This window comes from Sinocyclocheilus anshuiensis, unplaced genomic scaffold (assembly GCF_001515605.1).
Source record: "Sinocyclocheilus anshuiensis isolate Anshui unplaced genomic scaffold, SAMN03320099.WGS_v1.1 scaffold13, whole genome shotgun sequence".
In the NCBI taxonomy this organism is placed as follows: domain Eukaryota; kingdom Metazoa; phylum Chordata; class Actinopteri; order Cypriniformes; family Cyprinidae; genus Sinocyclocheilus; species Sinocyclocheilus anshuiensis.
Genome location: NW_015538026.1, coordinates 213357 through 229431, shown reverse-complemented (window position 1 = coordinate 229431; position 16075 = coordinate 213357). Strand labels below are relative to the sequence as shown.

General features: G+C 35.7%; 1 protein-coding gene and 1 long non-coding RNA gene across 2 annotated transcripts; both read right to left on the bottom strand.

Moving 5' to 3' along the window:
• Positions 1-1749: 1749 nt before the first annotated feature.
• Positions 1750-14499, bottom strand: LOC107680010 (forkhead box protein P1-like). The gene is made up of 15 exons (XM_016475757.1): positions 14465-14499; positions 13606-13694; positions 10727-10878; positions 10228-10336; positions 8492-8618; positions 8302-8406; positions 8101-8188; positions 7814-7888; positions 7445-7583; positions 6762-6838; positions 5780-5908; positions 5375-5439; positions 2821-2925; positions 1893-1959; positions 1750-1806 (listed from the first exon to the last, which is right to left on the bottom strand). Exons 1-15 carry the CDS (start codon positions 14497-14499, stop codon positions 1750-1752), a joined length of 1419 nt encoding a protein of 472 aa, XP_016331243.1.
• LOC107680248 (uncharacterized) lies at positions 9262-9833 on the bottom strand. The gene is made up of 2 exons (XR_001633132.1): positions 9759-9833; positions 9262-9372 (listed from the first exon to the last, which is right to left on the bottom strand). It is a non-coding gene; the product is annotated as an uncharacterized LOC107680248 (long non-coding RNA).
• Positions 14500-16075: the final 1576 nt, after the last annotated feature.

Genomic DNA, 16075 nt, shown 5'->3' with positions numbered 1-16075 from the left:
GGACTCCATCCATCTCAACTGCATATTTCTGTCAGGTCCTGGGAGATGAGGCTAATTATCCTGCTATTCATCTTCTCGCTCTTCATCCTAATCTCTCCACCCCTCCCTCCCACTCTCCTTACACTTCGCTGTATGTGCATATATGCATGTGTGTGTGTGTGTGTGTTCCCACATGTCTCTGTGTGCGCCTGGGCATGAATGTGTGTTTTCATGCATGTAAGATTGTTTATACGGAAGCTGTTAATATCATGATCTCTGCTTTACAAGACTGTCTCATTTAAAGTCCCATCAACAGAAACACCAGTCTACCGGAGTCAAACCCATTGGAAATCCCTGGACCAGAATTAAGCATGACATGTCTATGCCTGTGTTCACATCGCCAATCAAACAGGCTTCAAATCCTCTCTTCGTTCGGCTTTCTCTGTGTTTGTACGTGCATACGCATTTGATTAGCAGCAGTGGATCGGTTTGTTCTGTCTAATCCAGGTTGTCTACTATTACACTCTCTAAAAATAAAGGTTTAATGTTGACATCTATGGTCCCATGAAGAACTTTAACTGTCATGGAACCTTTTCAGGTTCTTCATAGTGGAAAAAAGTTCTTTAGATTTTTTAATAGGTTCTTAACCCTAAGGAAAAAAATGGTTCTTTTAAGAACTGTTTACTGACAGGTTTTTTGGGGGAAACCAAAGATGGCTTTTCTATGGCATTGCTGCAAAAACCCTTTTGGAACCTTTTTTTTTCGTATTCACACTAAATCAATGTGATTGCTCTGTTAGTACATTAAACAAATGAACCGAGACCCCCTGAAAAGATGGGTCTCTCGACTTGCTTACAAACAAACTCGGGTGCGGTTCAACTGAAAAATGAATGCAACATGGACCAAAAACATCAAAACTAACCAATCCCACTCTTTTCTCGTCATATGAACTATCATTATTAATACTGCTCGTTACAGTTTGGTACATTTGTCGGAACCGCCGTCTCCATTCATTTGTATGTTTACACATTTACATGCTGAATCCTTTACACATTTTTGTAACAAGTTCTTTGTGAGTTATCAGCTGCTAAAAATACCATCATATGTGCACATACATAAAACAAGCACATTTAGCTGAGTGCAGCATTGTTTTGGATGTTTGGTAAGTTCAGTTGCATAATATCATGTCATAAAATGTCATAAAAACTGTCCAATTAAGGTTGCAAACTTATCATTATGCCGTTTGTTTTGTATCATTAGGTTTGGTGTAAAAATGACCGTGTGAACAACAGGACTAAATATATTATTTTCTTGTTTGGTCCACACCAAGCAAACCAATAGAACCAAGAGAACCAAACTACAAGTGTGAACACATCCTAAGAGAGTATGAAGTCAAAACAAACAGGTGAGATTGTTCCATACCGATTTCCAAGTGAATATTTGTCGTCTTTATAGAATCTTCTCACATCTCCAGATGTCTCTGCCCAGGTAATTAGATCACAGCACTTGTTAAGCTAAAAGGAAAAAAAGGAGATAAGATTCCCTCTCTCTCGCCTCTCCCATTATGGTTTCTTTCTCCCCCAGAGCTATATGACTACTGTATCACGACTTGAAAGTTGAGGAAAGTCCTGAGCTTTCAGGAGGCATCAGAGAGCTGCTGTGCCCTGCGGAGAGATCGTCTCCGTGCTGCTAAGATGGAGGCCAGCGCCCTTTCATCCTCTCCTGCAGAAAGACTCTTTCATTCTCTCCAAGGTAATATGTCTAACAACATCAAGGTGAGGGAGATTGCAGATGCGGTGCAGGAAATTCTGCTGTGCAACTGGGATGCTGGAAGGAACAAAGAGTTAGTGAGAAAATATCAAACACATGGGGGATTGGTGTAATGAATTTAGATAGTCTATTTAGATACCTACGTCTGTGTTTGGGGAGAAAAGCCCAGCTTGAAGTTTCTCAAACCTGAATGGATGACCAGGGCCTTTCCTGATGAGAAATTAATGAGGTCTAGCAGAACCTATTAAAATGTGTCTCTCTGCTAAATATGATTTTCCTCTTTCAAGGTCATACAAGTAGCAGCAATTTAGATAAATGTGTACTCATGTAATTAAGCTGCGTCCTGTGTAGACACGGCTCAAACCTCACAGACAAGCAAATCAGTGACATCTTTAAACAAGAACAAAAGAGACTAACGGTATTAAACATGGACCAGGAAATTTACTATCTTCAGCAGAGTGAAGACCGTAGGGATCTGGGATTAAGTAAATTGAATTGAACTAAATGGAACTGGGCATACTGAGAAAACAGAAACACGTTCACTTTGTCAATTAGTTTGGGGGGCGGGTCTTGCATTTTGAATAGATTCATTTTAGGATGGACACCTTAGGCATTAAAATACCACTGAAAAAATTAGATTAGTTAAATTACAGAGCACATAGTCTTCTATTGTCGGCATCGCAGCAAACAGTACTACGTTAAAAAATAGTAAGCTGTTTTTAGTGCATGTGCACACCAATGCCTGTGTTTAGATCTACTTACTTCTTTAATACAGGCAGTTTCATGTCTGAGAGGCTGATTTTTAAAGCTTACAGGATACAGAATTTTTATTATATTAAGGTCACTTGAAAGCTGTTTTTCTGCCTTGAGTGTGAGTCTTTTTAGGACATTGGTTTTTTGAAAGTCCACAAGACATCAGTGCTCATAATTATAGTTACACCCCCATATAGGTGCGGGTGTGTCATTAGCATACAGTCACTTTTAGGAAGATGAATAGACAGACAGGCTGAGAGTGAAGCATGGCCTTTAGCCTCATAATCCTACTTACAATGCAGAGAGCCCTGAACTTACCAGAAAAACACTGCCTGTCTACCTCCTGCTGAGACCAGAGAATATGGGCGCTTGATGGCTGGTACGTCAGCACGTGGGGCCCACGCCAGTACAAACTCAGTCACACTTGAGAACAAAGAAACAGAAAAGGGACATTAACAAATATCTTTATATAATCTTTATATAATCAAACCCCCAAAAAGTGGGTTTTTAAATCACAAATAAATGATGTTACTGAAAAGCTGGCTGTCTGACAAAACATCTAAGGAAATGTAAAGAATTAACACTTTTGAGATGCTTTTCAAAGCAATTTTCACCCAGCAAACCTGAAAAATTACGGGTTATAGTGCAGCTGTTTGCATCAGGTTGTACAGGTGCTGAGTTATTTATGGCTCTTCTCTGTGATGTGGTCTAGTTGAAGGAGTGTCATTTATGCTATTCCTTATCTCTGTCCCGGCCTGTCAAACATACCAGCCTGCTGGCTCCATGTCGAGCGTTTGCATGTTTCAGAGATGGGAAGTTGTCAGGGACTGACGAGACAGGTGAAACAAAACCTACAAGCCCAATTCTCTGTTGAGTCTGTTTTCTTGTCAAAGAGCGACAGCTAATGAGGTGTGAGATATTCACCGTTGTGCTGTATGCCTAGATGAACTAGTTTGTCTCCTGTTCTGGGGGACAAATTGAATAAGAATCAGACTTTGTGCAGTGCACTACCATTCCATAGAGCTTTTCACACTGCGCTTAACACCTGGATCTAAACCCTGCTTTTATAACCCCGGGTAACATTTTACACTTGTAATTTAGAAACGGGGTTAGCACTGCTCTTTACCCGGGTTTATGGGGTGCCAAAGTGCACAGTGCTTAGCAAGATACATCCAAATGCGAACCTCATGCGTGTCACATGCTTTAGTTTGGACAGTCAGCGACACATCGCGCATTCTAAAAACAGTAGTTTCAGTATTTGAGGGGAAAGGGTCAAGTTGGTGATAGAAAACACATGAATTGGATTCAAGAATAGACTATTTTATTCTTACCATTGTAGTCCACCAAACAGACCATTCAGGAAAAACTTGACAGTACAGTCTACAATAGAAGAATGAATAGGTATCTGAGCTCCATTGCAATACATTAAAAACAAAATTACAGAACATTCTGTAATCATAACATTTAAACCTGTGAAAAAAATCTCAGAGATGACACACTTTCCACCAAAACACACCTATTCTGAGTGTATAGAAAAGAGCTATGATTATGCTCAACTATCTAGCCTGAAAATGCTAAACAAAAGAAAAGGGGGACACTGTCCATTAAAGCTGAATGTTTTCTCTGGCTGTAAAACTCTGCAGAAAGGCCACTAAGGACATACCATCCTCTCTTTCCACTGCATATCTAAGGGCAGGTTCAGGTAATGAAAACAGCAGTCGTATAACACAGACACGGGCTGAGACACCTGTTTGGAAGTCCACAGGGGAGGAAGAGCAGGTAATAAGCACCTGACACAGAGAGAGGCAGCTGTCAGAAACAGTGAAGCTGTCCAGAGGCCAGTATAATGAGGTGTAATTAAGGTCCAGCTAACTCTAGCCTGCGGCTGTCAACTGCCTATCATAATACATCTGCAGGACTCAAGGCCGGAAACAAGAGAAAAAAATAGGGTTTGAAATATTTTGTCAGATAAGTGCTGACCAATAAAATTATCAGCGGGCATGAGGAGTCCCATTGAGACAGCTGAAAAATGTGAGCAATAAAACGAGTGGAATATTCTGTCTTTTCGGAAAACACCAGTGCATTTCAGAAACTAAAATTATTTATAGAAATTCATAAAATTAATAAGTTATTTATTTAAGTTTATTACATGATTCTTAATTATTTAAGAAGTTAATAAATAGCATGGTTTATGCAAAAGAGGCTTCGTTTCGTCATTATGTTTTGAACCTTGTTTCGAAACTTTCCGGTGGTTCGCCGCTAGAGGTGAAAACACGAAACTGTGTCTAATGGTTTTAATTAATTGTAACAAACATGCATGCATAATTAAAAAGGTAGAGTGAAAATGGTTTCTAATTGGCCTTCTTAGTCAAGTATTGCCCAAAAACATAAAACAAGCACTACAAATAAAAAAATAATATAAATTAAACATACACTTCATAATCAATTGAATTCATTGACTTGCAGTTACACTTTCATAAAACATTAATTGGTTTGTAAAAGATGTCTTTTGGGTTGTGTTCAAATTTACTGTTTTGACCAGCAGGTGTCACCCAAGTGCAGTGTTTCGAGTGCATCCATTTCTTTTATTTTATTTTTTGCGGAGCAATTTGTTAAATTGATTGTTTGTTCAAATGTTTGTTGTTGCATTGTTTGTTCCATCTCTAATGATTTGTCCAGGCAGACCCATTTGTTCATGACTGCCATTACTTTTGTATCACACCGAAGACACACTTGTGTCATACGAAGTAGGCTACTTGGTGCTTTTGTACGTCGTAGTGCACTATTTTACTTAGCGGAAGCTTTAATACATGTAAGATTATATCCGTGTATTGGAAAATGTGAACTATTATATATATAATGCAGTGCCAACCCACCATCAATGGCATTGGAATGGAATTCATATAGTGGCACTGGAATGTAAGGGTGAGCAAAAGCCTGTGGTGGCAGAGGAACACAAAAGCACAGGCTGAAGCATCATGAGAGATGGATCCATTCCCATCAAGCTGGAAGACAAAACAGAGAACCACAGGGGAGCAGATGCAGTTGATTTATGTACTCTCCACCTTTAGACTGCAGCATGATGTGCAAAATAGGGTGAAAAAAAAGTGTCCTGAGGAAGAATAAGCAGAAAAAGAATGGAATTCTAATTCAAATTATCATGGTGAGGAATTTCACAAGACATATTTGATTCAACATACAATTTGACCTTTGACCAGTTTTAATCCGTGTATTGGAAAATGTGAACTATTATATATATAATGCAGTGCCAACCCACCATCAATGGCATTGGAATGGAATTCATATAGTGGCACTGGAATGTAAGGGTGAGCAAAAGCCTGTGGTGGCAGAGGAACACAAAAGCACAGGCTGAAGCATCATGAGAGATGGATCCATTCCCATCAAGCTGGAAGACAAAACAGAACCACAGGGGAGCAGATGCAGTTGATTTATGTACTCTCCACCTTTAGACTGCAGCATGAAGTCACAGATGTGCAAAATAGGGTGAAAAAAAAAGTGTCCTGAGGAAGAATAAGCAGAAAAAGAATGGAATTCTAATTCAAATTAACATGGTGAGGAATTTCATAAGACATATTTGATTCAACATACAATTTGACCTTTGACCAGTTTTAAGTTGTTTTACAGTATAAGTGTGATCAGAATACGATTTAGAAATGTGGAGAGGAAATTTCTTTGTCTTTCATTCCAGCAGCTTTGATGCTTTTTGTCTTTGCCTGCTCTGTTACAGAATTACCACACCCAAAAATGTGCGCGCACACAGATGCCCTCTTCTGGTCAGGTTGGAGTTAATTTTGAATATTCTAATATGTTATTGCTGTTGTATTTCATTTTTAATCATTTTAACCAGATTTAGCACAACATATAAAAATGTTACACTGAAAAATGCTTACATTAATTCATTTTGTCTATATATATATATATAGACAAAATATATGTAATGTTTTAAAGACTTACATACATTACATACATAAAATTACATAAAGCAAGACAGTAACGTCTCATTTTAAGGAAGACTAGTTGGCATTTCTTCAGATATTTATTTATATATTACATATTTTTTATTTTAAAAATACAAGGATTCATTTAAAATTCAGAGTGAGCATCAGCAAAATGTATTAAAAATATATAATAAATAATTAATATGTATATATATATAATATGTATTAAATGTAATAAAATATGTATCAAATATGATATACTATATATACAATAAAGGCAAACAAAAGATGTGTACTTACCCATCTGATTAAGAAAGCATATGTATATGGAGGTCGTATATTGGCATATTTGTAGTATTCAACACTGCTGACAAAATCTGTAATTGCCAGAAAACCAAATTACTAAGAAGCAAAACATTGCACAATATTCTTGGTAATTGATCACAAACCCTCATACGTGCATTGTGCCTTAAGTATGTCGCTGAGTTTTGCTGCAAGTGCAAAACGTACAGCCGTGTAACGGCTATGAGTCAGTCATTTTCGATAATATACTTGCGCAATACATCTAGCAAATGCAAAATTAAGGTTTTATAATAGACAGCCTATGAGAAAAACTCCAGCTGAGTACGTCTAAACTACATTTGCTCCAGGCCTTAGGCTTCCTTTGTGGTCTGCTGGCATGCCAAGTGTGGCAACAGGAACCAAGCAATGTCACAGCTTCAACTGTAGTCATAGTGGTAGACCACCAACTTTCTACTGTCTGGCCAACAACATAAACACATAAAGCGAAAGGAAGTAAGAATAAGATTCACACTGTAAACAGCAGTAGATGGTGACCTTTACTAACCTGTGTATTTTCCAACCACTTCAGCGTCTGCATTTCAGTTTCACTTGATTGGATTTTTCTAATGACACTTCTTAGCTAGATTGTGTGTGGTTAGGGGCACAGCAAGATGTGTATTTTGGATTTAAGCAGGTTTTACCTGGCAGCAGGTATGGTAGGGGTATGTGCCAGGGTTCCTGTCGTACTGGTGCTTCACTAGCTCTTTCTGTCCTGCCATCTGGCTCCCCCACCCGGGGCAAATTTTGTGCCAGCGGCCTCCACCAGCCTGTAGCAACTCCCTGAATGAGAACACACAAGAGAACACACCTACATATGAGAGCGATATTGAGCACAGATATGGTTTTCCGTAGACGTCTTAAGATACGACTTGTTCATCTGCACTTTCTATAAATTTACTGACGTTTCATGAAGTCACAAAAAGGAAATGTCGTGTTCACTGTGAGAATCGCTATATCTAGACGCTCTCATGAAACTTGTGGCAGTGTCAGAGTATTCTGAAGAGTCTTACGGTACGCGTCGAGATGCATTCAAACAGATGAAGGTGAAGTTGCATGGCGTGAAGTTTCTGCTTCTCCTGAATGAGCTGAAATCATCACATATAGCTTGTTAGAGCCAGTGGGTTTTCAAACCACTGTTACCAAGACGTTTGATTCTTTTGGGTTCACACTCAATGACTCAAAACCAATGAAACCATGATTCACTTTCTTGTGCGTCATTCATGATAACTGATGATGATCAATGATGCAAAGCGTGATTTGTGTGTGCTGCCCGTGAAAGACTATATCACTGATGTACCTGATTCTCCATGTGGCGTACCAGGTCTTGCTGAACTCGCCACTGTGCAATCGTTTTCTCATCTGTGCTGTGGTCTCGGTTCAGATGTCTAGACAGGATGAGAATCAAAAGCTGTGCTCTAAAGTTTGAAAATGATCAATTCCAACAAGGAAGGCTTGCTGATGTTACTTCAGATAGTAAAAAAAAAACTTATAGACTTACCTCAGAAAATGTGTATACCCTTCAAAGACTTTGTCACAGCCTGGCCAGCGACATTGTCCGTTTACAAAAAAAGAGTTGGATCTCTGGATTTCTGACTCGACTGGGCTGAGAAGGACACATGAGGGACATCAAGATACTTACTGATGAACATTTAATACCATTACAATTTTATTTTCTTACCTGTACTTACCTGTGAGAATGAAAGCTGGAAGATTGTTTCCTGTGCTGGCTTGATCCAGAAACAGCTTGGATGGAATTCTGCGCACTGTGACCTGTGTCTTTTCTTCTGTTCAAGGCTGTTGGGTTGCTCTCATTTGCTAAAGAATAAGGCAAAATAGTGCACACTTTAAGTACTTTAACAAATTATTTTTTTCAGCTATTTATTATATTATATTGTTTTTAAATTAGTAAAATACACTATATAAATATATGTATAAAAGATGTTTTTAAAACTATAAATCTCAACTAAAATCATTTAAATTGTCTTTAAATTATGTGTGTGTGTGTGTGCGTGTGTTAATATATTCTATAATATATATTATATTAACAGTAATAAATAAAATAGTATATCTAAATATATAATATACTGTATAACATTACATATAAATACTATGAATAATACACTGCAATCACAGCATAATAAAATATTGATCTTGACAGTTGTGGTCAAACATTTACACACCCCTTGCAGAATCTGCAAATTATTAAAAAATTAAACATAACAACAACAACAATAATTATTATTATTGTTGTTGTTGTTGTTTGCAGAGTTATTTGTGTAAATTCAGTTAGTACTATTCAGTTAGTACTACATAAAAAATAACCTGCAATTTTAATGATCACTCTTTAAAAATAAATTTTTTAAATGAGCATTTTGAAGATTCTACAAGGGGTACAGAAACATATGACCACAACAGTATTATATAAAATAACTACATTGTTAAACAGCACATCCTTCAGCTGCCCTTTTCTCTTCTGAAACTCTTCTTCGTCCACTGTCCACACCGCCCCTGTCCTCCCGTCCACCCGCACAAAGCATTTGTGGAGACTAAGATTGTGTCGCACAGCATTCTGAGAAAAAGGTTGAAATAGCTGTTAATCAGAGAATGTAATTGATATTCATATGAAACAGGTCTACTGCCATTATTCAGTATGATCTTATGTCAAGAGCTCCACCATGTGGACATAAATATAAATAAATATATATAAATGTCAGGCCAATCTCAGGATCTAATAAATAAACCTGCTCAAGACTGGAGGTTTTTTGTTTTAATTAAGCTAATTTATATGGCATTAAATAAGACGCACAAGCACAATATGATTCAAAAATATTATTATACATATTATACATTTTAATATTTAAAAAATGCTTAAATTGAGTTTCAAACTGAACAGAAATGGGACTGTCTCCAGATCTCAAACTGATGGTTAGTTGGCAGTGTCAGCATGTTTAGTACCTTCCATGTAGGAGGATTGTGACGGAAGTAGAAGAACATTCTTGTGAACCAGTTGTAAATTTCGTTTAGCGTCCGTTAGTACTATTCAGTTAGTACTACATAAAAAATAACCTGCAATTTTAATGATCACTCTTTAAAAATAAATTTTTTAAATGAGCATTTTGAAGATTCTACAAGGGGTACAGAAACATATGACCACAACAGTATTATATAAAATAACTACATTGTTAAACAGCACATCCTTCAGACAGAGTTTATGTTTTGTTTTTATTTATTTTGAAACCTTTTGAGTTGAAACACTTTGAAACAATTTGAATTAGTTGTATGCAATGGCAGTTTTGTGATTTAAAATGCCTTTGCTCATCATAACATGTAAATATATGGAATATAATGATACCTCTGAGGATTTCACCACTTTGACTATGTCAAGGAAAAATGTGAAGTTTGAATAATTCATTGGAACACAAACCCTGAAGCAGGAGAGCCGGAGAGCGAAGTACAGATGGCCTGATTGGGCCAGACTGAGAATTCTGAAACACCAGCTGAAGAAACTGCAACCGTTCCTCATCAGCAGCTCTCTGCACACAAACACACAGAGAATCAGGCCAACACAATAAAGGCCATTCACCGAGAGCTACAGCACATTTGTACTATAGCTTTTAAACATCAGTAGTTTATTAATGTACCTGGCACAGAGGATGTTTTATTTGTGATCAGGACAAACAGAAAATAAAAATTATAAACATTAAGAACAAATATATATACAAATATAAATGTATAACATGTAACAAAAAATACACATAGCAAGAAAATTAACAACAATTTTATTAAACAAAATACTTCTATACAGAAAACTATTTTGAATCTCCAGAAAATGCAGTGTAAATTATATGCAAACAACCTACAAAGGGATGTCGTCCTTTTTAAGGCATCGTTACAGAAAGTACCAGAGAATAAAGCTCACTCACACAACGTACCCCAGAAGAAAGATGTTCCACGGGCCGTGGTGAAGAAGATTTGTATAACAGAGGGGGAGATGCATCCCGCTCTTCTTTTAGTGGTGGCTCTCGTTCATTTTCTCTCCCACTCACTCTTTTGTCTCTCTCAGATTGAGGCATTCCTGAAGTCAAGAGTTTGAAAAAGATTGCAGATTGATGTACAGAGTTGCAAACTTGCACATTACATTTTAATTTTACATAATATATACTGTAGGAGAGACAATGAAACATTTACCTGAATGTTAGCTTCTTAAATTTATCTTTAAGGTTAACTTAGCATTGTATTTTCCTGTATTAGGAAATATGATCGCTTAAAAAAATCTAATCTCAACATTTTTGATGAATGGCTATGGTATTTTTAATTTGGTAATTTTATCAATATTCATGAGATTTAGTCAGCTGAAACAGTTTTGATCTAAATTTTTGTCTCTGGAAAATAGTAATCAATAACATTGTATTATGTTGAAAAGCAAAGTTTTTTGTGTGTCTACTTGTTAATGAGGGATCTATGGTCACATTAATGCTTTTTGATTTGTGGAGTACAATATACAGTTTTTATTTTGAAATAAGAAGAATTAGACCCTTGGGGTAAGATGCCCACCCTCTAAGTGGCAAGTTGTTACTAGTGTAACTATTTTTACATTTAATACTTATTGTAATTAATGGGATTATTATTCAGTATTTTCATTAATTAGATGAAAATACTGGATATCTTCCTTTTCAGTAAAACCTGTAGGTTAATTGAGTGAAATCATTTCATTTGAATTCATAGTGTTGCTATTGTGACATATCTTCCATTATATATATAATGCATTTACCTTTCAGATGGATCTCTCTTACTGGGATTCTGCTTTGTCGGTTATTCAGTTATTCAACATAGAATATTTAATTTAGTATTTTACATTAATGACACTTTAAATATGAATAAGAAATTATATCAGAAGTAATTTATACATTCTGTAAATGTTTACCCCTTCTTACCCCCAGTAGTGAAGCAAAATGGCCTCTTTGAATAATTTTACATTTTGTGCTAAAACAACTAAATTAGCAAATGTTTCTACTTATTTCCCATAATACCACACTGGCATCATCCTGCACATGCTAAACTTATATCTAAATATGTTACAGTTTAAAGGTAAATACAGACTGTTCTTAAGGGGGATATCGTTAACCATCTTACCCTGCATCTATGAAATTTACTGAATTTAAAAAAAAAAGTTCTGTTTTATATATCAGTACACAGACCCCTTCAGTACCTTCATGAACCCCCGGGAATGTGTTTACCTGATAGAAATTAGTTGGAAATATATGCAAACATGGCCACACCTAAAAAGTATACTATAGAGAAGGCAAAAGAAATACTATTGGCATCTCACAGAAAACCAAGAGGGAACAGAAGAATGGAGCCGGTATAATTACATGAAATTCGACATGCATGTAAGGAATGTGAGTTCTAGGAACACAGACTCTAATGGCGGAGTTTTCCTGTAAGCACCAAAGGGGTGAATGAGGAAAGCAAAGCGAGTGACTGGTATTCTCTTTGTGAATACATATTTTACAGTAGTCACAAGACCATTATTATTTCTGACAATCTCTAATCTCTAACTTTCCTATTTTATGTTAAAGTCTCCAAAAAAGCCTAAACATGTGAGTTGCTTGAATGCATACCCAAAACATGCATGACATCTATCTGTCATACAAGACACAAACCTCTCCCACCTCTCAGGAAACCACAGACACACACTTTGCATTTTGCAAAAACATGCACGAAAGAAGCAACCCAGGAACAGGATAAGGGATATAAGACAGCGATAGAATGTGGTTGGTGGTGTTATTGAGCCTGAGCTGAGATCAGTGCATCTATAACAATAAAAAGATGTTTTCATGCACTCCTCTACACTTTAAACAAACATCGAATGCAAGCAAACATGAAAATTCAGTTAAAATTTATTTTCATTTCATCTATTAAGAATAAAAATAAGAAAAATGACAATACTTTCATTAATATTCCAAGTCATTTGCTTTTCCTGGCAATGTGAGGAGTGTCTGGCACTCCATATGTAATTTTGCTTTCAGGTTCACACCACTCAGCGATGGAATATTACTCACTATCTCACTTGATCATTTTTCCTCTTTTCACATACATTTTACCTGCCTCACAAGACATAATCTAAATGAAACTACATATGGGCATCAATATTTGTCAGCTACTTTCCATTCCATCTCTACCACATGAAAGTAAAAAAAAAAAAAAAACTTTGTTCGTAAAATAAGGATGTTATCCGCGAAGATTTGAGAAAAAACAAAACAAAATGACTCACAGTGACCATAAATTGATCTGTTTTATCCTCCCACTTTCATATTTCCAACGTTTGAGTATAGGCGTACATGCAGTAAAGATAAACAGTAAATAATTTCAATAATCTCAATTTCATATGCGACATACATAGTATCATAATCATTTGCTTTACAACAAGGTTAAAATATTATTCAGCCATGCAACGCAAGTGTTCAAATTAAAATTTTTTTTAAAGAATTATAATAGTCCTATGATTTGAAAATGTTTTCCCTGGGAAATGAGCGTTCATTAGCACCAAATTAGAATCTTCACAAGCAATTAAGTCCCGACATACATCTCATGTGCATGCAGGTAATGTGAATTCAGATTTGAGTATCCATACAAATTTTTGATAATTTGGAAATATCGTAATCCATAGCTGTCTCATCTAAGGCCTGCATGGAATACTTTGTCATCAAAGTTATCATTAAATGACAAGCAGTATTAAATCAAGCATATTTCAGAAACAAGTACTGTAAGTAAATATTCACCAAGAAACAGCGTTCTTTACCTTGCACCTCTGTAGTCAGCCGTTGTCTTCCTGTGCTGTTCTGGTTAAAAACGAGAGTGAAAGGCTCTTTATAGGATAAAAATATAAATCTGAAAAAAGACAGATAAAATCTCACATCAAAGGAATAAATGCAATGGTAGATTCTTCAAATTGTATCAAAGGTCATAGATCACATGCAGATGGCATGCAGCAATATTATTCTTCCGTGAGTGGCAAAGGACACTCTAGAGACGAAAGACCATCTAACATGTCAGTCTGCAGAGGTTGAGCACAAGTTTTCTTGTGGAAGATGAAAGGCAATTCATGCTACTTTAAAAAAATTTTTATGTTAAATGTTATGTCTTTCTGTCCCCCAAATGTTTCACTATGATAAGTAAGCACAATATTAACAGGAAAAATGTATGCTCTTTTACATGTTAAAGTTACCTAGGAATTTAGAGACAAAATATTATTTACAGATTGTTGTTGTTTTGTTTTTGTTTTTTTACATATGAAAACAAATGATAAAAAGTAATTTAATTAAATGTTGTGCTACTTTATAGCCTATGACATAATTATTAGGTAATAAAATAATTTATACTATGTCTTACAATTACAATTACAAGAAAAAAGTCACAAATGAATTACAATATATGATCTGATGCCAAAAGATTTTTTAAAGGTTTTTCTTTATATAAATATATATATATATATTACAATATATATATATATGATTCACTGGTCTATGTGATCTATCATTTCATTTTTTCCAGCATAGACAAAAAATAAAAAATGTTTTCCAAAACATGAGCAATAATTGTATCAGGCAACACATCAAATTAATAGTTTCCGCAGAGCTGTAGTGCATTTTAAAACTCACCTGAAGTCGCCACCTTCCCACATAGAATGTGTCATTGCCCGTCAGTATCCAGCACTTATTTATACTCAGAAAATACTCTGTGTCATCACAAAGGAAACAAACAACACTGTGAGGGTATTCATAAACAACTCGCTCCAAAGACCAGGTGCTTACATGGCATCAAACAGTATGTCAAAAGCATAATTAATAAAGAAATAAATATCATACAATAATGTGTCCCACACATAATTTTATCACTGACCTTTAAGAGACTTTTACGTTTCCATTTACTTTTCAATCATCTTTTGTGTATCGTTTTGAATATACAATAATGTGATTTACACACGTTTAATCGCATCATTTTTTTGTCATTACAAAAACAACAGTGACATCGACAATAATCATTTTATTATTAATAATAAATATCATCATCATAAAGTCTCATGATCATTCTCATTTTAACTGTAAATTTCTTTCCCTCCAATGTTCTCTTCTGTATTAAGAATTGTAACCAGAATATAAATAACAATTGCTCCCTGGAAATTACATAAATGTGAAATCAATGCATGATTCTTAAAACTTATGCAGGTAATTCTATGTATATTACATGCAATATTCACTGCAACCTTTTGTGTCACTTTTATAAGAAAATAAGAGAGAACCGTGAAGGTGAAATCAGCATCCGTCATATGAAGAAAAGAATGCGTTAACAATTTCCTACTGTTGTGCCATAGTTCAAATGAAAGTTACTTTATTGTCATTTCTCTCCTACAGTATGTGGTAAGAAGACACATTGTCACAATGTAGAACAAAGGTATCAACAGCCAAAAGCATAATAATAATAGTGATGTAGACAGCCGACTGCATAATGACATCTGACAATCTTTAATAAAAGGATGATTCACCCTAGAAACGAAAATTCTGTCATCATTTACTCACCGTCATGTTGTTCCAAACCTGTATGGCTTTCACACACACACACACACACACACACACACACACACACACACACACACAAATTAAAATAAAAAGTCCACTGTCCATACAATGAAAATCCAGTGATGTTTGAACCCCAGCATTCTTCATAATATCACACAGAATGTCTCACATGTTTGGAACGACATGAGGGTGAGTTAGAAATTTGAACATTTTCAGTTTAGGTTGAATTATCTCTTTAATATCTTTGCTGTGTGTTTTTGTCAATATATTTTCTTCATTTTACAGTGTAATATATTACAGTATAAATTATCCTTAGTGAAGATATTGTTGCACTTTCAAACACTTTCAAGCTGAAGAAAATCCCTGGAGGATCAACTAAACAAAGTGCATTGATTCACTTGGCAACCATTAAAATCTTTAAGCTAAGATGCCCAGAACTGCAACATGTTTGACCCTTTTGTTCTTTAGCAGTAAGGCTGCTATTTTTAAAGTATGATATTTTCTTGGCACACATCTGTATGTTTCTGGTTATCTGGATATCTGCTGGATATTTTTTTTTTTTTACACAAATATGAGTCGAATGTGTTTTAAGTATGACTCAGTATTTCTTATTGTAGGTGTTCTCTGATTCAGTGGATTCAGATCCGTTTGTAGGCGTAGAAGATTGATTCTACATTGTAGTGTTGCCACTGA